Raw genomic sequence first — 13290 nt, forward strand, 5'->3', positions numbered from 1 at the left:
TTTCATGCCACCATTCCACCCGATAACAAGGCAGTGAACATAACAATTAAAGCAGTTAAATTATAAAATTAAATACATAAACCACCCTAGGAGTACCGAAAACAATTATTGGGGGATATGTCAGATGTAACACAAAAAAAATCTTCACATGCTGGCATAAGACACCAATAGGAGACAGATGAATCACCCTGGGGAGGGAGTTCCAAAGTTTTGGTGCTGTGACCAAAAAAAAAGCCCTTCCTTGGGTCGCCAACTGTCTAGCCTCAGATGGCAGGGACAACTCAAGCAGGGCCTCCAAAGATGATCAGAGTGGGTAGGTTTGTATCGGAGAAGGGGGTCCTTAAGGTATGTTGGTCCCAGGTCGTACAGAGCTTTAAAGGTCAATACTAACACCTTGAATTGAGCCCAGAAGCAAATTAGAAGCCAGTGTAGATGGATCAAGACTGGAGTGATACGATCCTACAACCCACTCTAAGTCAACATTCTGGGCACAGCATTCTGTACCAACTGTAGCTTCCAGACTGTATTCAGGGCAGCCCAAGTGGAGTGCATTGCAGTAACCTAATTATATGTTACCAGGTCATGCACCACAGTGCCAAGGTCTTTTCTGTCCAGGAAGGGCTGCAGCTGGCTCACCAGCGAAGCTACTGAAAAGCACCTCTGGCCACCACTTCCACCTGCTTATCCAGCAGGAGGCCTGGGTCCAAGAGCACCCCAAGCTACACACCCTGCTCCTTTATGGGGAGTGAAACCCCATCTAGAACAGCAGGCATCCCATTTCTTCAGTCAGACCTTCTCCCCCACACACTAGTACCACCTACCTCCATTTTGTTGAGATTAAGTTTCTGTTTGTTAGCCCTCATCCACTCCAAAACTGCCTCCAGATACCTGTTCACAGTCCTCAGCCTCCGTGGGATCTGCTGGTAGTGCGAGATAGAGCTGAGGGTCATCTGCATATTGGTGGCTGCTCAGCCCAGATTTGTTGGCCAGTCTTCAGGTGGCTTAAGCAAGTTGCCACCTCTCAAGGCCAAATTGCACCAAAAGATTTATCTTCCACTGAACATTGACAATTGCTGTTCTTTTCCTGGTAACAAGTGTGGGGTAGGGGTTAGGATAGGAGACCCAGTTTAAAATTCATACTCTGTCACAAAGTTTGCTGGGTGGCCTTGGGCCAGTCATTCTCTCCTTGCATAGCCTATCTAGCAAAGACTTGAAGGTCGAGCTTTGTGTATTGCGTTATAGGCCTTCCTTGTGGCACAACACATGAACAAGAATAAATGCAAATTAAGAATGCCTACTGTTCATAATTCTGATTGTATTTATTGGGGCTGTAAGCAGTTCAGATGATTGAGGAAGAAAGGAGAAGCAGAAGGAAGGGTTGCGCTTGTACTGGGCCAAATGTCTTCTGACATATTTTGCACCCACTTCACTTCAAACTTAAGATAACATAGCAAGGAAATAGAGATCTTCTCTCTTACTCAGTATTTGGTGGCTAGAGTCAAGGCGACAGGGCTGTTCCATTAACTCCTACCACATGTCATGGGTACAGGCCACAAAGAAAAGCAGAAATTGAGAGCCACAGGCAGTTTCCCCCCCTTGCCTGATCAATTTGATTTCAAATTGGTTCTAGTTATCTTGATGCCTGTTGCCATCTTCTCATCTGTAAATTAGGAATGAGTGGCTTATTAACCAGACCAGGAGGTTTTACCTACTGTAATCCTGAAGGGAATATCAAACATACTTGCTACCCATTTAAAAAAGAGCTTGGGGTGGGCAAAGGATGCAGGGAAACAGAGAGCCAGGCCTGGGTTGAGGATTTCAATAGCTCCTGCCTGTGTGCAAAACTTCTTATACCTGAGGCCTAGAAAGCTAGAGGGGGGAAAAGAAAACTAAATGAAATCTGTGGCAGACCCTCATTCCATGTGTCTTGGCACACAGAAAGCACAGTGACAACTGAAAAGGCAGCAGCTCTCTTTACAACGTTTTTAAGCCACTGTTTAAAGGACATTTCCGGTTTAATATGGAAGTCGAGAGTGCTCAAGATGCTGAACCACCTGGTTTCAGATGCTCAGTCTGTAGAGTCTTCTGCCTGGAACTTCCCAGGGAGTTCAGCAAATGCATCTTCCAGTCCTCTGCAACATTCAACACTTCAATGGCGTTCTCCTTCCATCTCCTGAGCCGCAACACAGCTTGCCGGTTGAAGGGAGGAGAGTGGCACGAGAATACAAATCAGCACTGCTGTGATGGCAATCTGTATCTGGATTCAGCACCATATAAGGCAGGGGATATTACTGTGCCTTAATTGCTATGGTAGCTACGGTTGGTTTTGGTCTTGACCAGGTGCAGGTTCCTCCTCGGGGAGAGGGTTATAGTTAGGATTCTCCTCGGGGAGGGGGTTGTAGTTAGGATCCTCCTCTGGAGGGTCGAACACAAGCTTCCTGTGACAGAAGAGGCCCGCCCCAACACAAATTAATGCAACAGTGAAAACCAGGGTGGGTGTTTCCCCCACCCACTTCTGCCATCGTGTATGTTCAACAGAGAACCATCAGACCTCTGATGAATTTTCAAAGAGGTTTTAGCCTCATCCACACACTACATATAGTATGCATTTAGAAGTGTAACCTGTGAATCAGCCCTGATTTCTTGCCCTCCTCAAATATTACACCCCTACTTCGTGTTCATTTTCCTCTCCTGACTCTAAGGGATCACTTCCACTCCCGTCTCCTGTCCCAACAATACACCCCAGGGAAAGAAGTCATGTCTGTCAAAGCCACAGTAATGACTTCTTAGGAACTTGCTTGTGCTTTCATGGGGGCAGTCACTCTTCATCCAGGTTGGATACAGCCTGAGTGTTAATCCTCAAGGGCGGTCTAAATGAAGCTGATTGCTCTGGACTGAACAAGGACTTACAGGAATCCTGGAGTAAGTAGCAATTTCTTCCCTCCAGGCTGGTTGGGGAAGACATCCTCAAGGAAGTAATAGACATGTCCCACAGCAATTCCTGTAAAAAAACAAAAAAAACCTATGGATGTCCCCCCTGTCCAAAGCAGCTTTACTAAATGAGCCAGTTGAGCCAGGAACAATGGGGGTTACCGCATTATGTATTCCCAGCGATGTAATAAGAGTTTGAAAATGTTATAACAAACATCACTTTAAAAGGGTTTTTGGATGCCACGGCTAAAAAATGGTTGGAAGACTCCTTCACAGCTAAAGGGGCCAAACAAAGTGTGAACAGTATTTTTTATAACAGTTTCAAACTCTTAATACATCGCTGGGAATACATAATGCGGTGACCTTCAATGTTTTAATGAATATATTCTGTCCCCTGCAGGGGCTCAGCCACACACCCCAATTCTCACTTGACATGCTGCTGATTGCACCCTTTTAGTTTTCTTACTGAACATCCAGCCTGAGAAAGACTTTTAAGTGTAATGTTTTTCTGTAGACCAACATGGCTATTTAACAACTCTTAAGTTTTGTAGTGTTGCTTATATAGGTGTCTGAACTGTTCTGCCCAAGAATAAGGGTCAGTGCTTCCACCTTTTGTGCCAGAATCTGCACTGCAGCTAAGCAGCTCCCCCAGTGATAATTCAAAATAGGAGCCACGGTTTGCTCTGTCCCCTCCCACATAGCAGCAGAGGGTTGCTTCTGCAGATTCAAAGTTCAGCACTTGCTCAGTAAATCTTCCTCACACACCTGTGGTGAAAGGGTAGATAAATCACAGGTTCACCAGGTTGAAAGAGACCACAAGAGCCATCCAGTCCAACCCCCTGCCATGCAGGATCCCACAATCAAAGCACTCCCGACAGATGGCCATCCAGCCTCTGCTTAAAGACCTCCAAAGACAGGGACTCCACCACCCTCTGAGGTAGCCTATCCACAGACATTGTGCACGTCTGTGCCAGAGGAACAATTTCAAAGCATGGGCCATCTTACCTAGAAGGTCAATGAGAATGGAGTTGCCCAGCAGTAGTGAGAAGCCCATCAAGACCCATGGCAGGAAAGGAGCCTGGAAGTTCAGCAGACCAAAGAAGTTCATGCGGATGTAAGGGTTCCTCCGGCTCCACACATACACTAGCATGATGGTGAATGCCTGGCCGAGGAAAAAGAGGCCGGCAAAGAGGCCAAAAAGCTGCAAGCTACAGAGTGAAGGGAAAAATCTTATATCTGCTTTACAAAAAAGCTGAAGAGCCTCCAAGCTTTCTTGAAGGGGACATATTGCCTTAACCAACATCTGATTTTGCCAAAGACTAAAATGAACTGGTGGCCCCAAGGGGAAGCCACTAAAGGCAGGGATTTTTAAAAACCATACTGCACTGCTTTTAACTAGACAGTATTTGAATACACCTGTGCAGGACGAACCTGCTCAGGTTTTATTTCAGAAAGAACAGAGCCAAGACTGCTAGAGAAAAAAACCAGGTTGAATTCTAAGGCTGAGGAAATGTTGGTTGGGTTACCTTAATAGGACCGCATAAGTGATGGGAGCAGGAGGGTAATTCATTAAGGTAGTCAAATGCCACAGAGCAGGTATTAGTGTTATTTTAAAAGCTATTTTTACTTTAGAGAAAATGTTATCTATATAGCTGCATGAAGACCAATTGAGCAAGTCATAGATAGTGATGCAAAGGCTACTTCCTCCAGAGTACATGTTTGTAAGATGATCCTCTGCAGAATCATCTTTGCAACTTAAAAAGGTTGAGAATCTGTAGGCACCAATAAAGGGTTACTGCAGTTAGGGAAATAAATAACAATCAGATTTAAGTTTGGTCAGCTTGACAAGCTCCAACCCTAGTGCCTTCTAATATCAAACTGCTTTTCAGCTGTTAAGAAATTTCTTCTGTCACCAGCATGAGATTCCAGCTAAGAATGTTGGGGAATGCCTTCCTTCCTGCCAACCATGAAAGGGGTGCAGAGGGGCTTTGGTGAGAGCAACACTACTCTTCTCCAGGCCAAGCACACAAAATAGCTCAACCAGAAAGGATACTGTCATGAGAAATCCTCCAAAAAGGAACATGAAGATGAAGTCTGCTGTCCTTCCACGGAAAGAGCCTTCTTCCAGCATGCGGCAGTATCTGTACCTGTGAGCAGGCAGCAAGGGAGGAGGCAGTAAAGGAAGCTAAAAGGATGGAAGACTTTGTGGACAACACAGCAAAATTGCTCTAGTGAACACAAGAAAGTTCACTGCACAAAACAGCCTGATGGGTGTCTGAGCCAACCCCACTCAGAAAGTCTTGCCTTGAGAGTGGAGTACTGTGAAGACGTAGAGGGGCTGCAAGGTGAAGCTTCTGGTCAGTGACTGACATGTTCCACTGGGTGGAAGTGGCCAGGAAGATGGCAAAGAATGTTTTTAAGGTCCCATGTCTACTGTTAGGGACTGAGAATAGGTCTTAAAAAAACAGGGGAAGGACCAAAGCTTTCGCTATTCTGTTATAGAATAAACTGTCACATTTTTCCAATCTCTCTTCGGCAAACAAAGCCTGACTATCGACTTTCTAGTACTTAATCATGAGTTTCATGACTTTCCAAAGGAAAAGTCCTGTGGCACCTTAAAAACCAACAAACTTACTGGGGCTTAAACGCAAGCCTAAGTGCAATAACTGTGTCAGTCTTTCAGGTGGTTTGCTGGAACAAACTAAAAGACTGGTGCAGTTATTGTAGCTGCTGACACTCCTCTTCAGGGCCTTGACCTTGTAAGAACATAAGAATAGCCATGCTGGATCAGACCAAGGTCTGTCAAGTCCAGCAGTCTGTTCACACAGTGGCCAACCAGGTGCCTCTAGGAAGCCTACAAACAAGATAACTGCAGCAGCATTATACTGCCTGTGTTCCACAGCACCTTGTATAATAGGCATGCTCATCTGATCCTGGAGAGAATAGGTATGCATCATGACTAGTATCCATTTTTACTAGTAAACATGCAAGTTTCTCCTGAGTCCTAGCCTACAGAGAGGAAAGATCAGCACTGATCTCAAGGCTGGCCGAATGGATCAGGAGTGGAATAGGGGAAATGAGTGCAGCCAAGCTCAAAGGATACAGGAATATCATGTTGAAGAAGAAGCTGAATCCCAAGGGCCCGAAAAACAGGAAGTTAGTGAGGAGTCTCCAGATCTGCAAAGAAACAAGTGCCATGGACAGCAGCTCCTGCTGGTTGGGCTCACCCCACCCACTCCAGAGCGCATTTTGCCCATGGGTATGTTACCTGCTATCAAGTCACTTCCAACTAATAGTGCCCCTATCATCAACACCCTGGCTCAGGTCTTGCAAACCAAAGGTCCTTTACTGAGGGTTCCGTTACTGAGTCAACCCATCCCATGCTGGGTCTTCCTCTTTTCCTACTGCCTGCAACTTTTCCTAGTCTTTGCCCTACGGAGAGAGTAAACCCCCTGGGCGAGCAAGTCACGAAAAGTGGGGGAAGTCTCACCTGCAGCTTTCTGAAAATGAGATCCGGGTTGAAGTACAGCTGGAAAGGCGTGAGGAGATCCAGTTGCTGCAGGCAACGAGAGAGGGAGAGGTACATTTAGACAGCCACCGGCCAAGGCAGCTGCTGCCCTCCTTGAGCCTGAGCTCCCGGCCATGGCTACACCCCGCGCCTGTCCTGCCAGGTAGAACCTGAGTCTGGCCCAGAGGAGGAAAGGGGCTCGCAGCGACCCCCTCTCACCAGGTAGTAAAAAACCCTTTAAAAAAAATTTATTAAATTTTTATAACATAAAAAGAAAATTAACAATTATTATAACAACAACAAAAAAGTAAAAAACCCTTGATAGGGAACAGTGGCGGCTGCAGTCCCGCCACCTCTTCCGCTGCAGGTAAAGAATCAGCCCCCCACCCCGGTTTCTATCAACACCCCCCCCCATTACCACGGCAGCGGTGGTGATGACGCAGGCGGTGGTGTAGGCGCGCGTCACGGCGGGGATCCCCAAATACTCTGCAGTGAAACCCTGATAGGCCATCGCGGGAGGGAAGGAGAGGCGGGCAAGCGAAGCCCCTTTAAGAGCCCCCCACGATCTTCTCCCCCTCCCCGGTCCCAGGCCAATCACGAGGCGAGGAGCGGCATCGGTGTGGACGTCCGGCCAAGGAGCGCGGAGCCCCGCAGCCGCACGCCGGCCTCGCCCCCCACCGGCATCAACCCGGAAAAGCCCTGGAAGAGAACGGCTCGAGCCATTGGACGGCCCTGTGACAATGGGGCGGACGAAGGACAGGAGCGACAGGCGTTTCGGCGAATCACAACCAGCGGATCCTGCGCGTGGGTCATGTTGTGTCGGGAGAAGAAAGGGCCACGTGTGCGCTGACAACGGGCGAGCAGCCAATGAGCGGAAAGGGCGGAGAAGGCAAAGGGCGATTGGAAAAGGTGGAGCGGTTGCTACGGTGGGGGAAGGAGGCGTTTCCCGAATGCTCGGGCGGTTGCCAGGGAAGCCGCTCGCCTTCGAGGCAGAGGGCGGGAAGCGGGAGGCTCGGGTGGAAGGAAGGTGACCTCACCTGGCTGCTCTTTTTCGGGTATCCTCCATCTCCACTTCTCCCCCACCACCCCGGGAACCCTTGACTTTGGTCGTGTTTTCCTCCCTTCCTCGGCCACGGCGCTTCTCCCCTTCATGGGAGCTGTCGTGCCCCAGTGGGTGTATTGGCGGCGCTCTTGCTCTAAAAGAGGCCAAGCATGCTTGTGCAATGTTTAGAACAGGCAAAAGGAAGAGATGACCTGGACTTGACCATCTGCTTTTTCCCTTGAGGGATTCTCAGGTGCACGAAAAGATCCCAACCAAAGGAAACAACTGTATTCTTAAGCATCTGCTGTCGTTTCTATTGCAGTTATATTTATTTTACTTGTTGACATTTTTTATAGTCCGCCGTTCTCACTTGGACTCAAGGTGGATTACACAGAGTGAGTCAATACAATGAATGGGTGGGACATTCAATAAACAATGCAATAGGATTAGGGTTGTAGAACCAACCAGAAGTCTAAAAACAGAACTGAAGCAAAACATAAGTATTAACTGGACACATTAAATGATGCAAAATTCCATCGTAGGATCCAAGTTTCAGCAAGCTATACACAGTGGTATAGACCACAGTTCCAGTAATTTTTCCAAGTAACTTTGTGAATCATTTACTTAAATGATATCCAGGAATAGCTATATCCCAGCAATTGTCTCCACTCCACCAGGTTTCTAACTGCTGTTAAAGTCCTCACTTAGCACCATACCTCCACCATCCCTGGCTAGGAGGCTTCAGGTATTAGTATATAAGGACCTGTGTTTGTATCCTTCTCAAAGAGCCATTTGTTTGTTCTGTTTCCCAGTGATCCTTCAACCTCTTCAATTGGCTGTCGTCCCTTTCTGTATGTTCATTACCATTTTTTACGCTATAGCTGACTGATGGCGACCCCATAGGGTTTTCTAGGCAACAGATGTTCAGAGGTGATTTGCCAGTGCCTGCCTCCGCATCACACCCCTGGTATTCCTTGGAACTCTCCCATCCAAATACTTGCCAGGATCAAGGCTGAGAGTGTGTAACTGGCCCAAAGTCAACCAACAAGTGGGGATTTGAACCTGGATTTCCCAGATCCTAGTCTGACACTCTAACCACTATACCACACTGGCAATTATATAACCAGAACATTAGGAATGAGCCATCCTGAGCTGGCTGCTCCTCGTTTCTGGCTGCTTTCCCCTTTAGCTAATGATGTATTTAGGATTGCTATACAGCTTGCATTTCACAGCCTCTTGTCTCATTGTTTACAGTATTTTTCTTCATACATTTGCTAAAGGGGGCTCTGGCCTGCAATAGTTTCTTCCACAATAAATATATTGGGCATCAAAGAACCACAAAGGCCTGGCCTAGGGATGCTGAGGCAATGCTTGGAGGGCATGGGGTGGGGCTGGGGAGTTTGGGAGCTCTTTCTCAAAGGAGAGAGGGGCTGGGGCTTTGGGGCTTCCCTTCTGAAGCTGACATGGGGGGGGTGACCCTTGGCGGGCAAGGAGCAAATCCCTTTTGCTGGGAAGATTTGGTGTGGGGGGGGTGACCTCTGGTCTGAGCAGAGAAGGGAAAGGGTGCATTCACCCTAGATCGGTTTCAGAAAAGGAAATGCACTTGGGGGGCTCTGGGAGCGGCTGTGGCTCAGTGGTAGAGCCTCTGCTTGGCATGCAGAAAATCCCAGGCTCAATCCCCGGCATCTCCAGTTAAAGGGACTGGGCAAGGAGGCGATGTGAAAGACCCTGCCTGAGACCCTGGAGAGCCGCTGCCGGTCTGAGTAGACAATACTGACTTTGATGGAACGAGGGTCTGATTAAGTATCAGGCAGCTTCATGTGTTCATGTGTTCACAAGACTTCATTTTGTTTTTAGCACTCATGTGGCTTATTGAGTTCGGGGTTATAACTTCAGTCATTTCAATTAACTCCCCTTAAAAGAAGCTTAATCACTGTTGTCTTTCCCAGCATTATTGGTTTGATCTCTAATAGTCCCTTCTACATTTTCTCCCTTAATTAGGATTAATACTTTTTGCAAATCCATCATCTCTAAGCACAGTGGCTTAGCAATGAAATATCAGAGCATGGGGAACAATTAGGCTTGCCAGGTTCAGGTTGGGAAATTCCAGGAGATTTGGGGGTCCAGCCTGGGAGGGTGGATTTTGGGGAGGAGATGGACCTCAGGAGGATAGAATGCCATAGAGTATACCCTCCAAAGGAGCCATTTTCTCCAGGGGGTCTGATCTCTGTTGTCTGGGGATCAGTTGTAATTATGGGAGATGTCCAGGCTTCACCTGGAGCCTGGCAGCCCTAGGAACAATGCAGATTAACATTCCTTTTAAGTAGTGGAAGGTGAAATTTCAGCAGTTTGTTTTAGGTGAAAATTTTCTCCTTTAGGAATCTTGTAGTGGTGTACATTGTTCTTCACTATTTCATTTTATCCTGTGAGACAGGTTAAGTTGAGAGAGTGAGTGGCTCAAAGTAATCCAGTGAGCTTTATGCACGAATGGGCACTTGACCCCAGGTCTCTCTTGTCCTAGCCTGACCCCTCTAACCACTACACTATATGGGCTATTAACAATATTATTCTTTTCCAGGATTTTCCTCAGCAGCTTTCCTGAAGAAGGTTAATAAGAAACTCCCTTGTCTTCACTTGTCTTTGTTTTATTTGGCAGGAACCCATTGTACCCAGTTGCAGGAAACAGAAGTTTCACTTTTCTATCCATTACATAAGTACTGTAAGCATTTGTGTGGCCTTTAAAATGGCCCATAGTCCAAAGGTGGACTTAGCAAGGCACAGCAAGGGAGCCATGCCTTTTTCATTTATTATCCAAGAGCAGTGAGAATAACAGAGTTGGGTTTGGAAGACTTGAGTTTATTTACTTTATAGTCTGCCTTTCTCACTGGGTCTCAAGGCAGATTACATTGTGTAAAACAATGTAATGAAATAGCATGAGAGGTCTAATAAGCAAAGCAATAGGACTAGGACTACAAAAAGTAGAAACAGTGTAGAAAGCACCAGAAGTGATATGGCAAGTGAGACAGAAAATGCAGTTTCAAAATTAAAAAACAATACAGTAAGAGAAGGAAAATAAATACAACAAACAGATAATGTGTAGCATACACAGTGGCATAGACTACAGCTCTGGTCCCTTTATAAAAGTGTCTTCCTTAATCATTTATACTATTGCCCTAGCATAGCAAGGGTGCTGGTCCTGCAGGTATGAGGGTCCAAAACCATGTAAGTCTTTGTATGTGATAACCAATACTTGAATTGAACCTGGTAACTGATAGCCAGACAATGAAGTGATTGCAAAATGGGTGTAATATGCATACTCCATCTAGCTCCCCATAGTAACCGAGATGTGGCATTCTGTATCAATTGGATTTTCTGAGTTGACTTCAAGGGTAGACCCACGTAGAGTGTATTACTGTCGTCTAGTCACAATGTTACCATATTACCATAGCATAGATCCATGTGGCCAGCTCAGTCTAGTCAAGGTAGGGAACCATCTTCCAGGCTAAACAAAGATGCAAGAAAGGATTAAAAAAAAATATATATCTGTGTTGGTGGCCCACATAGGGCAACCCCAAAGTGCTGCCTGAGTACCAGATAGTGACATGTTTGCATGTTGGCTTGTGTGTTTCTGCAGGGACATAAGCTATATATGGGTTGAAACCTGTATCCCCTGTTCAGACTGCATCCTGGAAATATACCATGTTTAAGAGCAAAAATGTCTGGCATGTGTTTTAAAAGCTGTTTTTCCCCTCTGTTGTGGTACTTTCAGCCTTATGTTGCAAAAGTTGGAATCCCCCTTGTCAAAGAGCTCCCCAACCTGTCTCCACCAGTTGGAGGCTGCTTTGGTTTGGTCAAAAGTTTTCCAAAAGACAAAACCTTGAACTCCAGGCTTTCGCCCCAAGCCCAAGGAGTAGCTGCCACCAGCCCTTTCAAAAGATTGAGCTCCAGGGGGAAGATAAGGGCAATCCTCTCCCAACTCACTCCAAAATTGAGTGCAACGCTTACCCGGCAAGGTAGAGGCCTGCCAGGGAAAGATTACACTCCCAAAATGTCTTAGGTTTTTGGTAGGTGGTTTTACACTCACACAAGGCACTTAGACTTTAGGCTTGGAATCCCAAAATCACAGACACAAGCCATGTAAAGGCTAACAATTTATTTATAAGATTCAAGCTGGTTTACAGGAAAGAAAAAGTCATGAAGTGTTAAGCAAGAAAACAATAAACTATTTAGCATAACTAGCTGATACATTCAAAAGCCTTTTTGGTTCAAAAGGATTGGCAAAGGTTTCTTGCATCAGGTTTATAGTTACCAAGTTCCAAAGATGCTTCCAGCATTCAAGTTTCAAAAGGTTGTCCAAAAGGTTTCTCCAAGCAGGTCAAGTTGACCAGAGTTTCCCCGTAGGGCCAAAATCAAATGGGTTGTGATGCAGCCAGCACAGCCTTCCTGCTGTACCCCCAAAGCATGCATAGTTTTCTCAAGGGTTGGTTTGTCCTTATATTCGTTTTCTCAGTGGCATGAGCTCATAGAGGCCAATTGAGAAAACGCAAGCACTTAGCTGTTAATTAATCGCTTGGTCAGAATTGCTGACTCATTCAGAGATGTGTTCAGGTGAGGAAGCCTGCAGAACTACCTGCACCTGGACATTGTCATGATGGCTGACCATTTAATTACCATGGCAATGCACGGCCTTGCATTCCAAAAAGGGGAAAGGTTAACTAGCACCAGCTAGGGCTTACTCCCTCCACAGAAGCAATTTTCAAAAGGAAACTTATTTTGCTGGTCTAAAATCCTAATAATACAAAACTCATAGGCCTCCCAGGCCTGAACCAAAGAAATAACACACTCCAAGAAATTGAGAGGCCTCAACTTCTTGACACCCCTAACAGCTCATTTCTAAATACAGAGATATTAGACACAAACTTCTTTCCTCTGACCCTTGATTGTGGGAGCTGACTAAGGTTACTTGGATAATGGGAATCTGTACATGCTTACAGCCATGCAGCTTCATGTTCTCTCTGGGATGCTTCTAGAAGGAAGTGACTTTAAGGTGGCAAAAGTGGACTCCTGCCTCAGAACCCTGTGTGGAGAAATGCCCTCCACCCTAGAATTCACCCCAATATTTCATCCATTGGAACTTCACTCTGAATTGGAACTCAGCTGCAAACTAGCAGTTGGCAGGAAGGACAGGGCCAGGAGATGAGCCACCAAGCTTCATGTGCAGAGTACTTTAATGCTTGCTTATGCTAATGGCTCTGGCCAAAGTAGAACAATAATTTACCATCCTACACCTCACAAGAATGTCGCATCTCAGGAGACAGAGAGGAAAACAGCCAAATTGCTGGATGTATTCTCTTCAACTGAGTGGAAGGAAGATCAGAATGACCCCGAGGAGTGGATTTTTCAAAGGGGATATTCTAAATTATCTGGACACAAAAAAGAAGCCCTAGTACTCTTCCATCTGGAGCATCTCTTTTAAGAGGCACAAGCCATGAAGGATTAAACTTTAAGGACTCCATCTTGCCCATATGGCAAGGGACAACGGAGGAGTTGTCCCAACCTAGAGAACTACGGTAATGCTGGTCTTTAAAGTACTGCAACTTCAAGTAATACTAGCCTGTCCTATTTAAATATCAGTCATGATAAGTACCAAGTGTAGGCAAAGGGCATTGCATGTTTTCACCTTTCCTTTGTACCTTGCTTTATACCCTTCATTAGAGAAGTAAATGTGCTGGCACAGCTTGGTTGGTAGCATATCACTTGAATCAGAATAGAATGCGTGGGATGTTTTCCGTTTCTGCTGATGCGGCCT

At 46.1% G+C, this 13290-nt stretch overlaps 1 protein-coding gene across 1 annotated transcript; it reads right to left on the bottom strand.

Annotated features, from left to right (window-relative positions):
* Positions 1–2054: 2054 nt before the first annotated feature.
* Positions 2055–6953, bottom strand: DERL3 (derlin 3). The gene is made up of 7 exons (XM_056859580.1): positions 6858–6953; positions 6422–6487; positions 6035–6108; positions 4985–5078; positions 3937–4132; positions 2907–3001; positions 2055–2434 (listed from the first exon to the last, which is right to left on the bottom strand). Exons 1-6 carry the CDS (start codon positions 6948–6950, stop codon positions 2907–2909), a joined length of 618 nt encoding a protein of 205 aa, XP_056715558.1. The 5' UTR covers positions 6951–6953; the 3' UTR covers positions 2055–2434.
* Between the last annotated feature and the right edge of the window lie 6337 nt (positions 6954–13290).

Source organism: Euleptes europaea, chromosome 13, assembly GCF_029931775.1.
Source record: "Euleptes europaea isolate rEulEur1 chromosome 13, rEulEur1.hap1, whole genome shotgun sequence".
Classification (NCBI taxonomy): domain Eukaryota; kingdom Metazoa; phylum Chordata; class Lepidosauria; order Squamata; family Sphaerodactylidae; genus Euleptes; species Euleptes europaea.